Here is a 21,290-nt window from a genome sequence, read left to right on the forward strand (position 1 = left end):
TATTTGTTTATATTTAATTATTAAATCAAAGGAATAAAAATCCTTTTTATTATGTATTAAATTAAATTTACTTTTTTATAGTCAACAATTAATAGCGCGCGCTTTGTTATTGTTTTGGCTTTATTGTTGAAAATAATTATTGTGAACTATTTCATGCATAAAATGAATGCTGTGCCTATTCAAATATAATAAATGAAGGTATCATCAATCATACAGCTAAAATGTTGCTCTATCCAGAGCCCTCTCGCTTGCAGTAGCACGCGACCACCGAAGGTGGAACTATTTCACTTGTGAAACAAGCGCGTCATGCAGTACGCGTAGACTCATGTCTAGGTGAAGCCAAAATGGATGAAGAAATTAGTTTCAAATTAGCAAAGTCATAATTTTTAAACCGTTTAAGATTTCATTGATATTCGGGCTGGAACAAACAACAAATCTGTGTGATTGTTAATAACATTATGTACCCGAGGATTTAGGACTACCGACTACTGTGTTACTAATTGATACACGGATATACTATACAGATTGACGATTGTGTAAGGGTTACCTTAGGACCAACGGGTCCATCATTACAACTAATAAATGCATAAATTAGATTGAAAATATCTTTTAGGGGGTTAAATAAGAAAGACAAAAAATGTTTGTCCACACTTGTGTATTATTTGGGATTAGTTAAAAGATGCGAGATGTTTAACAGGGTCATTTATGTAACCTTCACTCAAAGCTTTCAGTGGATAAGTTGGCCATAGTGGCAAATATAGATAACGGAGTCCCCATGTCAACAAGTGCAAAGTGCTTTGATTGCCAGTCGTCGCCTGAAGGGCTCCCAATCCAAAGATTGAGGGTCCGAGACCTCCTTGTACCAACAATCCTAGAAGGTACTATAAGGACCCGGCCCCTGTGCTCTAAGCAATTCTCTTAGGTTGACCGAATGGTGAGGAAGTGTTCGAGGATTAAATTAAAGGAACCATACCAAAAGATCTTCTAAATGCACTCTCCAGTACACTTGTAGTGCACTGTATATTATGTAATGGTTGCTCCAACCCAGTTCGATATGCTTAATTTACGTTTTTGTTTGCATTTTAGCAATGAAACTGTTGCCCGGCCCAGGTTGTGCTGCTGCTAGAGGCTCTCCTCCAAAATTTTAAATTGTCGAGCTTCCTCATGCTCATGTATGGGACAAGCATTTACGAATAGTATAAAGATGTTGGTAAAACTTGCACTGTTCTGTGGTTTAGTGCACTACACTTCTGTATTGTCGTCTGTGTTTTGATGCTCATGGTTTGTTAGCTTTAATTCTCAGCTTTGCATGTCTATATTCAGTATTCTTGACGAGGGGATGGGCACTTCTCTGGGATCTTACACACCCACAAGCTGTGTTGGGATGTCCACTCATGGTACCTGCCCAGTGCCCAGGTTAATCAAGCAGTCAAGCTTCCTACATGTTATGTTAAGCATTCACAGTTTGTTACTGCTCACTTGAAGGAGACCGTTTATAATTACTTTAAATAATTAGCTATTTTAGATTTAATTTTTTAAATATTCTTGCCGAAGCAACACTTCAACAAGTAGCAATTCCAGTAATGGACAGTAGACTGCCAATTATTGAGAAGTGACATTTATTAATGCCCCACCACCCCAATTCTCATTTATTATTTAAATATTGTTAATATGAAGATTTGATTCAATTATTTTTTCTTTATTTTGATTTCCACCTTGACTATTAGATGGCTGTCGGGAAGAGTTTTCTCGACCAGTACTCTGTTTTTTGTGTATTCGGATCCGTGGTGGGATGTGTGGTCGTTCCTCTCATCACCCAGGTATGTTGTGCAATGCATATAACATCTGCAATTTTGTTTGTTGTGTTCTGACATTTTTAGTTGGTTATATCACTTCACAATCGTTTAATGACAACAGTGATTAATCTATCTTTCTTATATCGCACAAATTTGAACATCTTATGATATTGAATGAAATCAGCTACACCATCCATAATGCTTTCATTTTGTTTACATTAAAACTTCTATTTTGGTTACTGTTGTCCAGATCCTTGTTCCACAGTAGAGTAAAGGTCTGGTTTAGGATTGGTGCTAAGCAAGGGTTTGTGTTAGGGTCTAGGGGGACAAGGTTTTAGGACAAGGCAATGTGAATCTTTTTAGAAAATTAACATGTATTTCAATTCTTTTCAGAGCGTGGAATCCCTGATCTTCTCCGCAATTGTTATAAGCCTTACTGCGAATAGATTCTCCAAGAAAGTCGTTCTTGAGGTAAATATACAGCTTAATAAAAGCTAGTAAGTTGTTTATCAAATTTTGTTTTACTTAATTTCTTCATTCCCATGGCCATCTTTTAAGAGTATACGGGGATCTTTGATTTATAAAATATTTGTATAATAATTTGATACTGATGCTGTCATTTGTATCCAGCTCAAATATTCCATTTTGTACCCTAAAGGTTACCCCTTTCACTTTCAGCCAAGCATCAAAGGTGAAAGCAAGGAACAAAAGAGTATCAAATGCTCCAAGGACAAAGAAACAAACCTAACTGCCTGCAAGAAAAAGAAGAAACCACCTTCTAGTAGTATAAATGGGGCACAGGTTAGTTGTCTATTATTCATTTAACAATGGAATGTGGTCAGATTTATATTTATAGTATTGTGTAATTTTTGTACTTTTTGTCCTATAGCTTAGGGAACTTCAATCTGCTGAAAGTTTTAAAAACTGTCCTATTTCCACTTGTCATGATTGTTTTAGTGTCCATTCGTTTCAAGTCTGTTAATTACCACATTAACCGCCTCGTTACCAATTGTCAAATGTGTCGTAACAGTAAATTAACAGATGACCAATCTGTCTATGCACAGTTAAAAAGCTAGTTTCTTCTGCGGCTTCATTGCTTGAGAAAAAGCATATAACTTAGAAAATGTGATAGGTTCGCACATTTTATAGTGTTGATATGGTCGGCTCAATACTTCGAATTTTAAATGTGAATAGCGTAGCTGTTAATTATTGTGTTAGGTAGTTAGGACACCGTAGAGTGCACGACGCAAATTCTCGTTTTCTTTCACATCTGAAGGGATTGTAATATGAGAGATATTCACTCCTTAAAATTAAAATTTATCCCTGATAAGAAATTACTGATTATAAAGCTACTTACAAAACATAATATTATCTTATATTGGTTAAGTTGTACATTTTATAATCCAATCTTTTACTTTTTATTTTAACATTTTTGTACCTAAATTTTTTTAATCACCATTATATCAACTTATTGTACTGATGGATGACTCACTTATTTCAATTCAGAAGCTCCAGGAGAGCTACGTGTTAAATATCGATTTTGATTCACACTGACTTTCTGCGTATAATAAATTGTATAATTGTGACCTGTCATAATATTAACAGTGGTTTCAATACGCGTGACATTTCACTTGGTAGTATTTAAATTATATCATAATTTTCTCATACTATGTACACTGTATGTGCGGTGCCACGACCACCGAATTAACCTTTACTTGTCACAAATTTTCAAATACGCTTAATTTTATTAATTGCGTCTAATAGGCCACTTCCGGTACAAATGCGGTAAAGAAGCGCATGTGGCTACATTCCCGTTGTTATATAATGTTGGTACAATAAATCTAGAAGTGTGTACGAGACACCTGCGATACCGCTCCGCAGATCGGCAGGACTGTTTATAATGAAAGAGAACATAGTGTTCTAAGTTATCATGAGTGTAAAGCGTATAAACATTAGAAATTATATATAGATCTTAATATAGAAGCCACACTGAGCAGATGTAAACAGATCTGGTGTTATTGTTCCATGATGTAGAGTGGAGAGCAGTGTTTGTCACGTGTTTGTCACGTGGTAGCAGCGCTAGATTTGTATTGATAAATTTCACATACAGACATGTAAAGAGTAATGGTTATTGTAGTAGTTGTACAGCAATACTAAGGTAATGGTTATTGTTCTAGCCACTGTACAACTCAGGGCGAGGTGTAACCAGATAGGGTGTTCTCTTACTATGGTTCACAAATTATATGAGATTTTGACTTCCGACTTTGGGGTTTTACTTTTTAGGGTAATCTAATAAGAAAATACAGTTATCTCTCACGGGTATTTTGTGGTGCCCGCGCACATGTTGTCTCTTATTAACTTTGGGACACTTCTACCAACTTATTGCTAATAATGATATCTCAACTGAGTTATTGAGTAGTTGTTAACGGGGTCTAATTGTTAATTGAGTAGTTGTATAATTCATTAGTATGATTAATTATTTTCCTCAGAGCGCGTTGTACCACCAACTGTCCCCATCTGAACTCAGAAGGCAGTATAAAGAAGAAGTGGAGAGAAGAGAATATGAGAAACTTCGAGAATTGGTAAGTATTAAAGAAAACTTGAGAAAGTTCTAGAAGTTTTACCTAACACCATGTGTACACTGTGAACACGTGACCCCCCTGTTACAGTTGTCCAGCTAATATGTAGCTGCTTTTCTAATTATGGTATCGTTATTGAGGAATTTAGCGTGCAAAGTGTGGAGGAATTTTAAGTGAGGATCATGACCTGAATTGTGGACTTCTTCAAATATTTGGGCAGCTGTCACGTGCTTGTCAACCCTTAAAAGGTGTCTTGATAAAACGTGAACTTGTATGCGTTTTGGTTGAAGTCGAGAACATTCGCTCCACGACTCCATTAGTTTCCGATCCTGTTATCTTCTTAGTCCCACTTTAGAGCCCTACGAGGTTGATAACATTTCTATAAATAGAATAACATGTGGGAAACTGGTTTACGCGGAAATCTGCCAGAATGTTCGGTGAAACATATTAAACTTGGAAGGGAAGACCGATTATTTTACTTGGTATAAGATTTATTTAATGTATAACTAGGATGGGGTGTACAATATGCACATACTTTCCTTCAATTTACCTTACTTCGTGATGAATTATCATCTTAATCTCAACTGTGTTTAGGAGAGAAAAGAAGAAGAAAAACGAGAGAAGAAGTTAAAAAAGAAAGAAGAAAGATTAAAAAGAAAGAATAATGAAAAGAAAGAACAAGAGGTTGGTTTGCTAAACATTTGCTGTTTGATTTAATAATTTCAAATTAAAAGCTCAAAGTACTTACAGCTTTTAAAAGATAAACATTATTAAATCACTGTTCAGATATTTTTATGTCGCATAAACTGTAATAATATGCATTGATTCACTTAGGCATGTGCAGTTAATCATCGTTACCTAATGGACCGTTTATCGGCATTTAGAAAACGGATAATTGCTAACTTGGTGTTTAATTTACACCCGTACATTTTAACAAACGCTCACTATGTACTGTGACGTTAATGGTAATGATAGTCTGTGACGTGAATGAAACTGTGCGCGTGTGCTATTACCGTCTGTTATAATCCGTGCAAATCACATCTTACTATATATAAAGCGAGACGCGGACGATATATATATGTATATATATATATTTATTTATCCGCACCATTTTACTGACACCACGGCATCAACTTTAACACGGGTTTCCGCAAAAACCGTACAAGATATAAAACTGAAACTTTTTTAACTGATTCAAATGCTTTAATGGCCTTCAAATCAGCATGAAAAAAATCGAAAATCGGCCAAGGAATAAGAATTTTAGTACCCAAAATTTGGACCCCCAAGTGGTGTCAAAAACGCGAATTAAATAAGTAATAATTATTTTTACTGGGAGACTTTAGGGTAGGAAACTGATCCGGCCACCAAAGAGCCTTGACACCAGTCTTTAAGGTTTGACGGGTTCCTGCTAGTTACTTTAAGTTTACTGTGTAAAGGTAATTTGAGGGGCTAGGTCTAGGTGTCAGTATTATGTTTCATATTTAGGAGGTGAAATAATGTGGACAATAAAATCACTTAGGTTACCCTGGAAAACATTGTTAACACTTGAGACATGACCCTGATAACACAGTAAATATTAAAAATAGCGCACGGGCCCTGCACTGGTCAGAGTCAAATAACCACACCTTGAACAAAGCTAATTTCATAGTCCATTAACTTTTCGAATATCTCGGTCAAAACGTTTAAAAACTATTGTAAGAATTTATATTGACTTTGATAACAATTGTCCTGTCCGTATAGCAACAGTTAAGATCGACTTAAACGATTCCTCCAAATAACCATGGCATCAAATTGGCCATTGGCCAATTGCAATGTCAACCCTCTTCCCACATATTATATCCATATTTGTTATCAGCAATATCTCTTAGATCATCTGTAATATTGATGACCGTGTCCCTGCTTAACATGTTGTTGTCATGTATGTATTACATGTGTCATGGATTGTGGAGTCATGCGGCAACGTGTACATATTTTAAACTTAAAATAGCCCGCTTGTTCTCAATTGAACAATGGACAATGATCCTAATTTTGAAATTATCTCACTAAATTCAATTTTTCTGATATCAAATAGTTTAGCTTAATATTAAATATATAGTTACTTTATTTTAATGGAGACCATAGTCATATGCTATGCTCAAGTTGGTAACTTTATTTTCAATTTGAAAAGCCGTAACATTTGTTATCACCCATAAAAACTGCAGAGTAAGATTGTACATGTACATTAGCCCTGATAACACGAACAGTTAACTAAGTTCTTATATTTTATGTAATAAGGATGGACTTTATGAATATTCATGTGTCTCGTCTGTATTGTTCCGTATAAAATTTGAATTTGTTTATTTATTTACTTTTCATCTGACCTGTGGTTGAGATATTAGTGACCTAGCTATAACGGTAATACTAGATGATATGTAGTATAAAATTTACCTTGTATTGAAGATCTAACAAATGATCACTCTGCTGATTCTTCCCATTCTTCCCATAGCTCATTGATGTATAATGTTTAAAAGTATGGACTGAACCTAATGTCACACAATTTCTGAATTTTATAAGAGTTCAATTAATTCCTATAAAACTTTCCATTTGTACGAGCTAAACACCAGTAGAGTATTTTAACTTAGACCAGCTGCTATGGGTGCACTATAAATGATGTGCACTATAAATGATGTGCATTGTGCACGGTGTGCACATGCTAAAACACTCCCGCAAACTCGCCTGGGAGTAGTGAGTACTAGGCACTAGCACATATTACCGGTCTGCGTATATCCTGCATAACAATTACTGCAAACACACGCACAGAGTATAAGAGACTTCTAAAGATGGATAAGGGGGGTCCGACCCCCTTTTTTTCCAGGACCGCCAAATTTTAGCCAAATTGGAATAGACAAAAATGAGGTTGTACCCGAGCACTTTCAAAAACATCTACGAAAAAAAGTTAAAATTTACCAAAAATCAGTTTTTTGGCACAGTTTGGTGGATAATGACACAGGACCCCCCTTAATAAGACCTCTGAGCGAACAGGGCGCGTACCTCTCTCTTTGACACGTGTTTTAGACCCTTCAACACGGCCAACTCTTCAGCAGCTATTTATCAGGAAATCTCTGTTGGCAAATAAATAGTATCAGGGCGTTGCTGGCTTTGTAATTTGTATGGAGATGTAGTTTAGGTTTAGGTTCAGGCTTGTGTTTAGTGATTAAAACCGCGGATATCCGGTTGTAAACCTGATGAAACTTAGTAAACTTAATAAATAAAGATAGCGGTTTTTACAACGGAGCTGTAGAATTACCAATGGTCTGGACTAATTCACTATAAAATGTAAAACTTGTCTAGACTCAATCCTTCCACACGTTCCGCAACTTCTAGTCGCTCTACTTAGTATGTGTAACTTGTCATGATGCAGAGCATGATGTGTAACTTTGTAGCCTCCTAGACAGGTAACACACTGTGTAACTTGTCATGATCCTTAGTCCTGCAGAGCATGATGGAGAGTAGCAACATTGGCTGGTACAGTCGTAACATTGGCTCGTACACTCGTAACATTGGCTCGTACACTCGTAACATTGGCTGGTACACTCGTAACATTGGCTCGTACACTCGTAACATTGGCTCGTACACTCGTAACATTGGCTGGTACACTCGTAACATTGGCTCGTACACTCGTAACATTGGCTGGTACACTCGTAACATTGGCTGGTACACTCGTAACATTGGCTCGTACACTCGTAACATTGGCTCGTACACTCGTAACATTGGCTGGTACACTCGTAACATTGGCTCGTACACTCGTAACATTGGCTCGTACACTCGTAACATTGGCTCGTACACTCGTAACATTGGCTCGTACACTCGTAACATTGGCTCGTACACTCGTAACATTGGCTCGTACACTCGTAACATTGGCTCGTACACTCGTAACATTGGCTCGTACACTCGTAACATTGGCTCGTACACTCGTAACATTGGCTCGTACACTCGTAACATTGGCTCGTACACTTGTAACATTGGCTGGTACACTCGTAACATTGGCTCGTACACTCGTAACATTGGCTGGTACACTCGTAACATTGGCTGGTACACTCGTAAGATTGGCTCGTACACTCGTAACATTGGCTCGTACACTCGTAACATTGGCTCGTACACTCGTAACATTGGCTCGTACACTCGTAACATTGGCTCGTACACTCGTAACATTGGCTCGTACACTCGTAACATTGGCTGGTACACTCGTAACATTGGCTGGTACACTCGTAACATTGGCTCGTACACTCGTAACATTGGCTCGTACACTCGTAACATTGGCTGGTACACTCGTAACATTGGCTCGTACACTCGTAACATTGGCTCGTACACTCGTAACATTGGCTCGTACACTCGTAACATTGGCTCGTACACTCGTAACATTGGCTCGTACACTCGTAACATTGGCTCGTACACTCGTAACATTGGCTGGTACACTCGTAACATTGGCTCGTACACTCGTAACATTGGCTCGTACACTCGTAACATTGGCTCGTACACTCGTAACATTGGCTCGTACACTCGTAACATTGGCTCGTACACTCGTAACATTGGCTCGTACACTCGTAACATTGGCTGGTACACTCGTAACATTGGCTCGTACACTCGTAACATTGGCTCGTACACTCGTAACATTGGCTCGTACACTCGTAACATTGGCTCGTACACTCGTAACATTGGCTCGTACACTCGTAACATTGGCTCGTACACTCGTAACATTGGCTCGTACACTTGTAACATTGGCTCGTACACTCGTAACATTGGCTCGTACACTCGTAGCATACTTGTAGAATGTAGGTCATGTTCTAGGGAACACCATCTCCTGTGATCCTGTATCTGTGATGTGCTGTACAGTGCACTCTAACGTACCCTCACATGTGTCACATGTAATGTAACACTTGTGTCACATGTAATGTAACACTTGTGTCACATGTAATGTAACACTTGTGTCATATGTAGCACGTGGGTAAGTGGGCTGTGACATCAATGTGACCGTGACTTTCTATAACAACTCTCCAGTCTCCAGTAACCCAGAATATAACGTCAAACTGACATGTTACACATGTAACACGACGTGTAAGTTGCAACACATGACACTATGCATGACGAGTAAAACCACGTGTACCACCACGTGTTAGTCGTATCACGTGACGTGTTAGTCGTATCACGTGACGTGTTAGTCGTGTCACGAGTTGTGAGTGTGGCAGTGTCTTTAAGAAGTGTCAGATGTGTCAGCACCCCCTCCTTATCGTAACATTACACTGGTTACTCGGTTATATAATAACTCCTACCACTATTCTCTATACTACGGAGTGTATAAACTAACTTAATAATGAGATGATATGCATTATCGGACTGTTTGGACAGTTCAAAATAACGAGAGTGGGTGAGTTAAAAAAGTATATAAATTGCGGGGTTTTTGTTTCACTTTATGTTATCCAGATAGACAGTTGTACCGAGAGCAACTGTTTCAACTCCTCTAAAAGTTCCAACATTTATAATCGCTGTTGAAAGCTTAATCGGTATGCGGTCTGATTGGTGACTGATCCGTGCAACCTTGTCGTACAGTAAGTAAGTTAGCATAGTGAGTAATGGTTGAAGCTCAACACTGGTCTAAGGATTGTACCTGCTGAATTTTTGTAAACATAACAGATTATATTCCCGAACAATCTCTCCTAGAAGAAGGAAGTACACTCTTTATCTAAAAGAATGACCCTGAGATAAGATAGAGAAGTTAGCGAGTGTGCCAATTTCGCTTCCTTTACATCTGAGTGTTTTGGATGTCCAACTTGGACTTCTAGTACTAGCATGACTTGTTTTGGCTCGCAACTTCTCTGACCAGATATCTCTGATACAAGTTGTGATATTATTAAGAAATGTAAATGAAATGTAACGAAAGGCCAGGTATTCCTGGAATGTTGGGTTAAGTAATCCGGCTACTCGGGAGTGAACTCCGCGATATTGTTCTAGAAGTTTAGTAATATCCTGCACCGTGCAGCAATGTTGAGCGAGAAGAAATGTGACGTATGTTAGACTGGAGCGAACAATGTTAACTTGGCTAGCTAGTAACTCAATTGTCTCTTTAAAAACGGATATTTTTCTTAATTTGTAGATTCTCTACTCATTGTTGAGCTGATATAAATCATCTAAGCATGTGCTAAAAATTAAAACTTTGAAACAGACGGAAAATTTAAACAAATTTCAGCACACAAGTTGCTTTTACATAATGAATGTGAGAGACTAGCACAGCTTGGCACTACATCACACGGTTATGTCACAGCTGTGTAGCGATCTGTTGAATGCGATTACCAAATTAAACCTACTACCACGTTGTCATGGTTACAACAAAATTCAGTGAGCGCTGTACACGGCGCCCTGACATTGTGTTACCTCCCAACTCACAGCTGTAGTGTTATAAGTGTTTAATATTAGTGTTTATAGGTGTTTATAGGCACGTTTATTAAGTAGTGCTGTGTCAAATCTGGTGCCTGATTGTATCAAGATATTGTTTTAACATTGTCTATTCAGTTTGAACCACTGATTATAGAATGTGTGGAGAGTTGTGTAGTTAAAACAATTTCATTGTTACAGATCATTATATAAATTTTATATAGCTCACACAACAGTTTCATTTGTTCAATATACACACAATTCAAGCGCTATATTCACAGTTCAATCAATCATCCAACACGATCATATACATATTATAATGAAATGAAAAACAGTTCCACCTTGTCAAACCACACAAAGGTGTCCGAGATAGAGAGAGAGAGAGAGAGAGATAGAGAGAGCGAGCAGCTTTCTCTTACACCAATAATAATACAAGAACTGACCATGATTTGAATTTCTCATCATCATTATACCCTTTTCAGTCAAAGACGAGCATACCCAAAGAAAAGCTAAGTCCTTCGAGCGACAAGGTGCGTTAATTCCACACACTTGAGCACTTAAATGTTTTATAAAGGAGTAACAGCTGTGCTTGATTCTTATCGTTCCCGGTGTTGATTTGTGGTGGTACAAAGTACAAAGTGACGGTTTATAATTTAGATGCCAAGCGCAGTTAACATGCTGAACTGAATAATATAGTTTACAAATGTAATATCAGTATTCAGTATACACCATAGTTACTGTCACAATAGTTACTGTCACCATAGTTACTGTAACCATAGTTACTGTCACGCTGAACGGCTTCTCCTTTTCAAGGAGGTGTCTAAACTAAACTAAACTAAACTATGCTTTTAGACAAGTACTGAGCATTTATTATTATGAAATCATGATTATATAAAGATATAACGGCGTTATTCGCGTGGTAAACTGGTCATTAAAGATGGTCCAATAAACTGGTTTAAGTTGGTCTAAGTAAGCTATTAAACTGGTTTAAGTTGGTCTAAGTAAGCTATTAAACTGGTTTAAGTTGGTCTAAGTAAGCTATTAAACTGGTTTAAGTTGGTCTCAGTAAGCTATTAAACTGGTTTAAGTTGGTCTCAGTAAGCTATTAAACTGGTTTAAGTTGGTCTCAGTAAGCTATTAAACTGGTTTAAGTTGGTCTCAGTGAGCTATTAAACTGGTTTAAGTTGGTCTCAGTGAGCTATTAAACTGGTTTAAGTTGGTCTCAGTAAGCTATTAAACTGGTTTAAGTTGGTCTCAGTAAGCTATTAAACTGGTTTAAGTTGGTCTCAGTAAGCTATTAAACTGGTTTAAGTTGGTCTCAGTAAGCTATTAAACTGGTTTAAGTTGGTCTCAGTAAGCTATTAAACTGGTTTCAGTTGGTCTCAGTAAGCTATTAAACTGGTTTAAGTTGGTCTCAGTGAGCTATTAAACTGGTTTAAGTTGGTCTCAGTAAGCTATTAAACTGGTTTAAGTTGGTCTCAGTAAGCTATTAAACTGGTTTAAGTTGGTCTCAGTAAGCTATTAAACTGGTTTAAGTTGGTCTCAGTAAGCTATTAAACTGGTTTCAGTTGGTCTCAGTAAGCTATTTAACTGGTTTAAGTTGGTCTCAGTAAGCTATTAAAATGGTTTAAGTTGGTCTCAGTGAGCTATTAAACTGGTTTAAGTTGGTCTCAGTAAGCTATTAAACTGGTTTAAGTTGGTCTCAGTAAGCTATTAAACTGGTTTAAGTTGGTCTCAGTAAGCTATTAAACTGGTTTAAGTTGGTCTCAGTAAGCTATTAAACTGGTTTAAGTTGGTCTCAGTAAGCTATTAAAATGGTTTAAGTTGGTCTAAGTAAACTATTAAACTGGTTTAAGTTGGTCTCAGTAAGCTATTAAACTGGTTTAAGTTGGTCTCAGTAAGCTATTAAACTGGTTTAAGTTGGTCTCAGTAAGCTATTAAACTGGTTTAAGTTGGTCTCAGTAAGCTATTAAACTGGTTTAAGTTGGTCTCAGTAAGCTATTAAAATGGTTTAAGTTGGTCTCAGTAAGCTATTAAACTGGTTTAAGTTGGTCTCAGTAAGCTATTTAACTGGTTTAAGTTGGTCTAAGTAAGCTATTAAACTGGTTTAAGTTGGTCTCAGTAAGCTATTAAAATGGTTTAAGTTGGTCTCAGTAAGCTATTAAACTGGTTTAAGTTGGTCTCAGTAAGCTATTAAACTGGTTTAAGTTGGTCTCAGTAAGCTATTAAACTGGTTTAAGTTGGTCTCAGTAAGCTATTTAACTGGTTTAAGTTGGTCTCAGTAAGCTATTAAACTGGTTTAAGTTGGTCTCAGTAAGCTATTAAAATGGTTTAAGTTGGTCTCAGTAAGCTATTAAAATGGTTTAAGTTGGTCTCAGTAAGCTATTAAACTGGTTTAAGTTGGTCTCAGTGAGCTATTAAACTGGTTTAAGTTGGTCTCAGTAAGCTATTAAACTGGTTTAAGTTGGTCTCAGTAAGCTATTAAACTGGTTTAAGTTGGTCTCAGTAAGCTATTAAACTGGTTTAAGTTGGTCTCAGTAAGCTATTAAAATGGTTTAAGTTGGTCTCAGTAAGCTATTAAACTGGTTTAAGTTGGTCTCAGTAAGCTATTAAAATGGTTTAAGTTGGTCTAAGTAAGCTATTAAACTGGTTTAAGTTGGTCTCAGTAAGCTATTAAACTGGTTTAAGTTGGTCTCAGTAAGCTATTTAACTGGTTTAAGTTGGTCTCAGTAAGCTATTAAACTGGTTTAAGTTGGTCTAAGTAAACTATTAAACTGGTTTAAGTTGGTCTCAGTAAGCTATTAAAATGGTTTAAGTTGGTCTCAGTAAGCTATTAAAATGGTTTAAGTTGGTCTCAGTAAGCTATTAAAATGGTTTAAGTTGGTCTCAGTAAGCTATTAAACTGGTTTAAGTTGGTCTCAGTAAGCTATTAAAATGGTTTAAGTTGGTCTCAGTAAGCTATTAAAATGGTTTAAGTTGGTCTCAGTAAGCTATTAAACTGGTTTAAGTTGGTCTCAGTAAGCTATTAAAATGGTTTAAGTTGGTCTCAGTAAGCTATTAAAATGGTTTAAGTTGGTCTCAGTAAGCTATTAAAATGGTTTAAGTTGGTCTCAGTAAGCTATTAAAATGGTTTAAGTTGGTCTCAGTAAGCTATTAAAATGGTTTAAGTTGGTCTCAGTAAGCTATTAAACTGGTTTAAGTTGGTCTCAGTAAGCTATTAAAATGGTTTAAGTTGGTCTCAGTAAGCTATTAAAATGGTTTAAGTTGGTCTCAGTAAGCTATTAAAATGGTTTAAGTTGGTCTCAGTAAGCTATTAAAATGGTTTAAGTTGGTCTCAGTAAGCTATTAAACTGGTTTAAGTTGGTCTCAGTAAGCTATTAAACTGGTTTAAGTTGGTCTCAGTAAGCTATTAAACTGGTTTAAGTTGGTCTCAGTAAGCTATTAAACTGGTTTAAGTTGGTCTCAGTAAGCTATTAAAATGGTTTAAGTTGGTCTCAGTAAGCTATTAAACTGGTTTAAGTTGGTCTCAGTAAGCTATTAAACTGGTTTAAGTTGGTCTAAGTAAGCTATTAAACTGGTTTAAGTTGGTCTAAGTAAGCTATTAAACTGGTTTAAGTTGGTCTCAGTAAGCTATTAAACTGGTTTAAGTTGGTCTCAGTAAGCTATTAAACTGGTTTAAGTTGGTCTCAGTAAGCTATTAAACTGGTTTAAGTTGGTCTCAGTAAGCTATTAAAATGGTTTAAGTTGGTCTCAGTAAGCTATTAAACTGGTTTAAGTTGGTCTCAGTAAGCTATTAAACTGGTTTAAGTTGGTCTCAGTAAGCTATTAAACTGGTTTAAGTTGGTCTCAGTAAGCTATTAAACTGGTTTAAGTTGGTCTCAGTAAGCTATTAAACTGGTTTAAGCGTTACTGGTTTCTCCTTCACCGCGTTACGTGCCGTGTGTTATGTGTTATGTGTTATGTATGAACACTGAACAGTGTAAGTACCGGCTCAAAACATAAGGTTCACTGGGGCGCGTGTTTCCTTTAAGACTAATGATATTCATAGCATTGCCTTAATATTCATTAGATCAGGAGTCTCTCCAATCTCCATGACAATGACCCTCATAACAGCACCTGCCCCCTAGTTTAACTTCCTTTTCCGGCTTCCTGTTAGGAATATTATCCTGCCAAGACCAAGTGTAGGAAGTATTCTGAATTTTAATATTCAGTATCTTAAGTTCAATGTGAGATAAGATTGACTTGTACTTAGTAACCCGGACACTGTATTGTTGTGTAGTTTCAGCTTTGTAACCCGGACACTGTATTGTACTTAGTTTCAGCTTTGTAACCCGGACACTGTATTGTACTTAGTTTCAGCTTTGTAACCCGGACACTGTATTGTACTTAGTTTCAGCTTTGTAACCCGGACACTGTATTGTACTTAGTTTCAGCTTTGTAACCCGGACACTGTATTGTACTTAGTTTCAGCTTTGTAACCCGGACACTGTATTGTACTTAGTTTCAGCTTTGTAACCCGGACACTGTATTGTACTTAGTTTCAGCTTTGTAACCCGGACACTGTATTGTACTTAGTTTCAGCTTTGTAACCCGGACACTGTATTGTACTTAGTTTCAGCTTTGTAACCCGGACACTGTATTGTACTTAGTTTCAGCTTTGTAACCCGGACACTGTATTCAGTGAAAGCAGGATTAATGAACGAATAGTGTGACATTGGGTTCTCAACCATGGAAATTTAGAAGTCCCTACATGCTGTTCTTTCTGGCTCCATGTGCTAGTTAGGGGTCTGAGGTATCCGAAAAATCATGTTTTGAGTACCCAAAGTGTTCTGGGTGCCAGGAATGAGGTTATTAAAGCGGCGAAAATGACCGATTTTGGACTATTTATGAGCTTTTTTGCCCATTTTCATGAGATTAAGAATCAGGAAAGCTGCTCTAGATGATTGAAATGGTTGATACCAATGAGGATACACCCAACACACATAAATATTCGTGATATATGTGATTTTAATGAGAAAAATATGATCTCAGGGCCCATTTTATACCAAAATTTGCCAAAACCACTCGCACTTGTCAAAGCTTCCTCATTTTAGACACATTTAATGATTATTATGGTATCTAACTTATGGTGGATCTGATAGGAGTATGTCTTAGCTTCATTTTAAGCCATCAATGAGCATGCCCATGCTGGTGTGTATGAAAGTACTTTAATCCTCCCGTCCATTGATATAGTCTGGGCCATGCTTTTACAAACATGAATTTTCTCCCTCAGTATCTATCTAAAGCTTTTAAAGACATGATTTGAATGCTATCCTACTCAGCACATGAGTGCTACAGGATGGTGAAAGAATTTCTATAAAAAATCATTAAATGTGGAAGATATGAGGTCATTATATGTGTGTGCGCGCGCGTTTCAGCTTTGTAACCCGGACACTGTATTCAGTGAAAGCAGGATTAATGAACGAATAGTGTGACATTGGGTTCTCAACCATGGAAATTTAGAAGTCCCTACATGCTGTTCTTTCTGGCTCCATGTGCTAGTTAGGGGTCTGAGGTATCCGAAAAATCATGTTTTGAGTACCCAAAGTGTTCTGGGTGCCAGGAATGAGGTTATTAAAGCGGCGAAAATGACCGATTTTGGACTATTTATGAGCTTTTTTGCCCATTTTCATGAGATTAAGAATCAGGAAAGCTGCTCTAGATGATTGAAATGGTTGATACCAATGAGGATACACCCAACACACATAAATATTCGTGATATATGTGATTTTAATGAGAAAAATATGATCTCAGGGCCCATTTTATACCAAAATTTGCCAAAACCACTCGCACTTGTCAAAGCTTCCTCATTTTAGACACATTTAATGATTATTATGGTATCTAACTTATGGTGGATCTGATAGGAGTATGTCTTAGCTTCATTTTAAGCCATCAATGAGCATGCCCATGCTGGTGTGTATGAAAGTACTTTAATCCTCCCGTCCATTGATATAGTCTGGGCCATGCTTTTACAAACATGAATTTTCTCCCTCAGTATCTATCTAAAGCTTTTAAAGACATGATTTGAATGCTATCCTACTCAGCACATGAGTGCTACAGGATGGTGAAAGAATTTCTATAAAAAATCATTAAATGTGGAAGATATGAGGTCATTATATGTGTGTGCACGCGCGCGCGCGCGCGCTTTTACAAACTTGATATCCTCAGTCCTTTCACATATACTGAGATTTTGTTTCAAACTTAATTGACTCTGAACCGAAATTGCCAGAGGAAACAGATAGTGTAACTCAGAAAGACCACAAATGTATAGTTTGTGAGATATTGAGGTTATACTCCAAATAATTTACAATGATGTCACACCAGAAAACCTCTATTTTTGGTATATTTAACCTCATATCTCGAACGCGCAGTACTGGATTGAGCTAAACTTGGTCAGGTTTTGTAGCCCTGACTATCCTCGATCATATGGAACAGGAATAAAACTGTTTAGATGTTCTATCTTAATTATATTAGGCACTTAGTTCTGAAAAGTGAGAATGTCATTAATACTGCTTTCACTGTATTGTACTTAGTTTCAGCTTTGTAACCCGGACACTGTATTGAACTTAGTTTCAGCTTTGTAACCCGGACACTGTATTGTACTTAGTTTCAGCTTTGTAACCCGGACACTGTATTGTACTTAGTTTCAGCTTTGTAACCCGGACACTGTATTGTACTTAGTTTCAGCTTTGTAACCCGGACACTGTATTGTACTTAGTTTCAGCTTTGTAACCCGGACACTGTATTGTACTTAGTTTCAGCTTTGTAACCCGGACACTGTATTGTACTTAGTTTCAGCTTTGTAACCCGGACACTGTATTGTACTTAGTTTCAGCCTTGTAACCCGGACACTGTATTGTACTTAGTTTCAGCCTTGTAACCCGGACACTGTATTGTACTTAGTTTCAGCTTTGTAACCCGGACACTGTATTGTTGTGGCCGGATATATTTACTATAATATTATACCCGGATATATAGTATATACTATATTTACTATAATATTATACACTATATTATAGTTATTCTATCATTAATTACCATTTCCTGTCTAAATTACTTGGTGTCACTTTCCCAACTGTCTCATAATGTTATAATTATCAAAATGTAATCTTTTAATATTATGCTTTAAATTATGTTCAGTATCATGTATTATTTTGCCTATAATAATAATTTACTTACCTTTTGGTCAAAGCAATACACACAGAAATTAGCAGTAATAAATATCGTACAGTTATGATAACTATTTAATAAGTAGTGACCCTCAGTTTACAAGGTGTACACAGTACAGTACAGTCATCCACTGTAATAAACTTTTATATTATGAGAGTGAGTATCTATAAAGTGTTATGGAACTTAGGAATATTATAACATATTATCCGCATAATAATACCCTTATAATATACTTTGTGTAATATAATAATAGCATAATGAATAATTAGCATAATAATAATATTTTGAGGTTTTATAGCACCCCAGCTCGATCAGCTCATTCAATGGAACTAATTTTATCGCTGCAAGTTCAGCAAAGAGCTGTGAGTGTGCACATATTATTATATATAATTGTGTTTCTTATCGTGGTAATAAAATGGTAGACTTTGTAACACGTATAAATTTTATACGAATATCGTGTCTTATTTTAATATACATGGTGAACATATGTGCCGTGAAACATGCAGCTGGTCAATGATCGGTCATGTTGTGTTGCATGTTTATAGTGCTGTGTTAAAAACTATAAATTCGCTTTTTATGAACTAGTGTTGAGTTTATGATAACATTTCTGTTAATTATGTTGCATTCTGGGTATATAATTGACACTGTAATTGATTGTCTCCGTTTAAAATTATACGGACAATTATTATTATCATCCATTAAAATGAGAGAATTAGACTAAAAGCAGATTATAATTTACAATTGCAGTCAAGGGTGTACAAATTTCTCGGCATAATGCGAATATTTAGTTTCACCAATAATATAACTGACAGGAAATACAATTTGATACGTGGTGTGACGTCATCACCTAGCGTTAACCTATTCTGAGGCATAATGGTAATTGGTATTAATTAAAGTAATTTGCGTCTTTTCGGCAAGAAATTAAAGTTTACAGTAATGCCTTGCTCTGTTAATTATCACTGTACAGTAATGCCTTGCTCTGTTAATTATCTGCATCAGCCCATGTTATATTTGACTTCATTTGGCAAGTGACAGCTATTGACCAATCAACAGGCGACCAATCAAGAGTTTAGTCACGTGATACAACAAACTAACATCAGCCCCGGCTCCCCACACTTAGTTATACATTACTAGGTACACATCCTTAATGTTCTTGGCAGAAAATAGTAAAAACAATTTTTCTCTTGTACAATTACCAACATCCCCCCCAGGGCCGGCTCCCCACCCTTAGTGTACAATTACCAGGGGCTCAGAACCCGCTTAACGTACATTTGAAATGTACTTTAAACCTAAAACCACCCTTAAACCTAAAACCACTCTTCAGTGAGAACACTTAGAACTAAAAACTGCTATACTCTGAATGTATGGGTTCCCCCAAATTATACCCTCTCAATTAAACGAATTACCTCATTGTAGAAGGTGTGGTTCTGTACTGTTAACGGTACTGACCGTACAGTTAACGGTACAGACCACACTCTGTTAACGGTACAGACCACACTCTGTTAACTGTACAGACCACACTCTGTTAACTGTACAGACCACACTCTGTTAACTGTACAGACCACACTCTGTTAACGGTACAGACCACACTTTGTTAACTGTACAGACCACACTCTGTTAACTGTACAGACCACACTCTGTTAACTGTACAGACCACACTTTGTTAACTGTACAGACCACACTTTGTTAACTGTACAGACCACACTCTGTTAACTGTACAGACCACACTCTGTTAACGGTACAGACCACACTCTGTTAACGGTACAGACCACACTTTGTTAACTGTACAGACCACACTCTGTTAACTGTACAGACCACACTCTGTTAACGGTACAGACCACACTCTGTTAACGGTACAGACCACACTTTGTTAACTGTACAGACCACACTCTGTTAACTGTACAGACCACACTCTGTTAACGGTACAGACCACACTTTGTTAACTGTACAGACCACACTTTGTTAACTGTACAGACCACACTCTGTTAACGGTAAAGACCGTACAGTTAACAGTACTGTTAACGGTACAGACCGTACAGTTAACAGTACAGACCGTACAGTTAACGGTACAGACCGTACAGTTAACGGTACAGACCGTACAGTTAACGGTACAGACTGCACTCTGTACAGACTACACACTAAATGTAGAGTAAACTGGCTTCACTGTGCACCTAATTGGACTATAATTAAAGAGGCCGCTATTTTCAGATGTTAGGGACATTACAATAAGGACAATGTAACATGTATATAATTGTGTTAAGACTTACAGAGCTGTCAGTGTTTGCTGACCTGCCAGGTAACTAACAGATCAAATGTCACAGACACAATCCTGCTGTTCAAAGTTAATGAGGCGTCTCATTACCATCTATTTTACGGAATTTAGCACTGGTTAAACATCCTGAACAAACACAGAATGTGATTATTAGAATGATTGGAATGGTTAACCATGTTTTTGCTATTTAAACTATTTAAACAGACGTCTCCCGAGTACCTACCAATCTGAACTAGACAAATCATTACAATTTACATATTGTTAGAAGTGTTGTTATTTTGATGAAGTAGACAAAGTTAACTAATGGGGTCTATGCTAATTACTAATGGGGTCTATACTAATTACTAAAGGGGGCTACACCGTGCTAAACAGTTATCACTCCATTTAATATGCCGAAAATGTTTCCAAAGCGCAGATCTCATTTGTAAACTCATGTAAATCAGTCAGTGATTTGAATGATTCGATTTTTTGGGCCAGCAGCCGAATCATGCAGCTCAAAATCGTATGATCGTAAAATCATATGATCCTGATTGACAGGGAAACCCTGCTTCCCCCTAAAAATCCCGGTAAGATTTTACTGCAAAAAGTATGTTTTTACTACACATTACCATTCTCTGGACAAGGCTTTCTCTCTGCTAATAACGTGACGTAGTAGTTAACAGTTGATATTACCACAGTTAAATGGTTTTATTAACTTCTGCCATGGTCTATCCAGAAGTTTCCATATCTCTGATCAGACAATATTTACACACCAGACGTTTTAAGTTCCTTCTTAGATCCTGATCCCCATCCTACTCAGTGAGTATTGAGTAGTTGCAACTCCATCAGTTGGAATACACGGACCACAAAGTAATCATGTCATCTGTGTTAATGATTGGTTGTCGCTTGGTTTCCCAAAGAGTGTTCAACTGCAATCAAGCAGGATTTCCATCAATATAATATATTATAGGTAAACCTTCTGGCGAGTAGCTGTAATACCCTTGAATACTTAGTTGAGCTTATCAGTGATTTGCGCATATTGTAGAA

The 21,290-nt window shown here is 37.0% G+C and overlaps 2 protein-coding genes across 3 annotated transcripts in view; both read left to right on the top strand.

Moving 5' to 3' along the window:
• The window catches only part of LOC134824674 (Bardet-Biedl syndrome 7 protein homolog), a 638,888-nt gene that overhangs the window by 281,491 nt on the left and 336,107 nt on the right, over positions 1-21,290 (top strand). The gene's annotated exons all lie outside the window — the stretch shown is intronic.
• Positions 1-21,290, top strand: part of LOC134825072 (DNA ligase 1-like) — an 85,609-nt gene that overhangs the window by 53,664 nt on the left and 10,655 nt on the right. Inside the window, exons 2-7 of one of the 2 annotated variants that reach the window (XM_063837198.1) lie at positions 1,726-1,820; positions 2,190-2,267; positions 2,475-2,597; positions 4,286-4,378; positions 4,970-5,059; positions 11,266-11,313. In XM_063837198.1, the coding sequence (XP_063693268.1) occupies positions 1,728-1,820; positions 2,190-2,267; positions 2,475-2,597; positions 4,286-4,378; positions 4,970-5,059; positions 11,266-11,313 (525 nt within the window). In that variant the 5' untranslated portion in view covers positions 1,726-1,727. The remainder of the gene's footprint in view (positions 1-1,725; positions 1,821-2,189; positions 2,268-2,474; positions 2,598-4,285; positions 4,379-4,969; positions 5,060-11,265; positions 11,314-21,290) is intronic. The other variant, XM_063837199.1, reaches the window with a different exon arrangement.

Source organism: Bolinopsis microptera, chromosome 13 (genome assembly GCF_026151205.1).
Source record: "Bolinopsis microptera isolate Bmic1 chromosome 13, MBARI_Bmic_1.0, whole genome shotgun sequence".
NCBI classification, from domain to species: domain Eukaryota; kingdom Metazoa; phylum Ctenophora; class Tentaculata; order Lobata; family Bolinopsidae; genus Bolinopsis; species Bolinopsis microptera.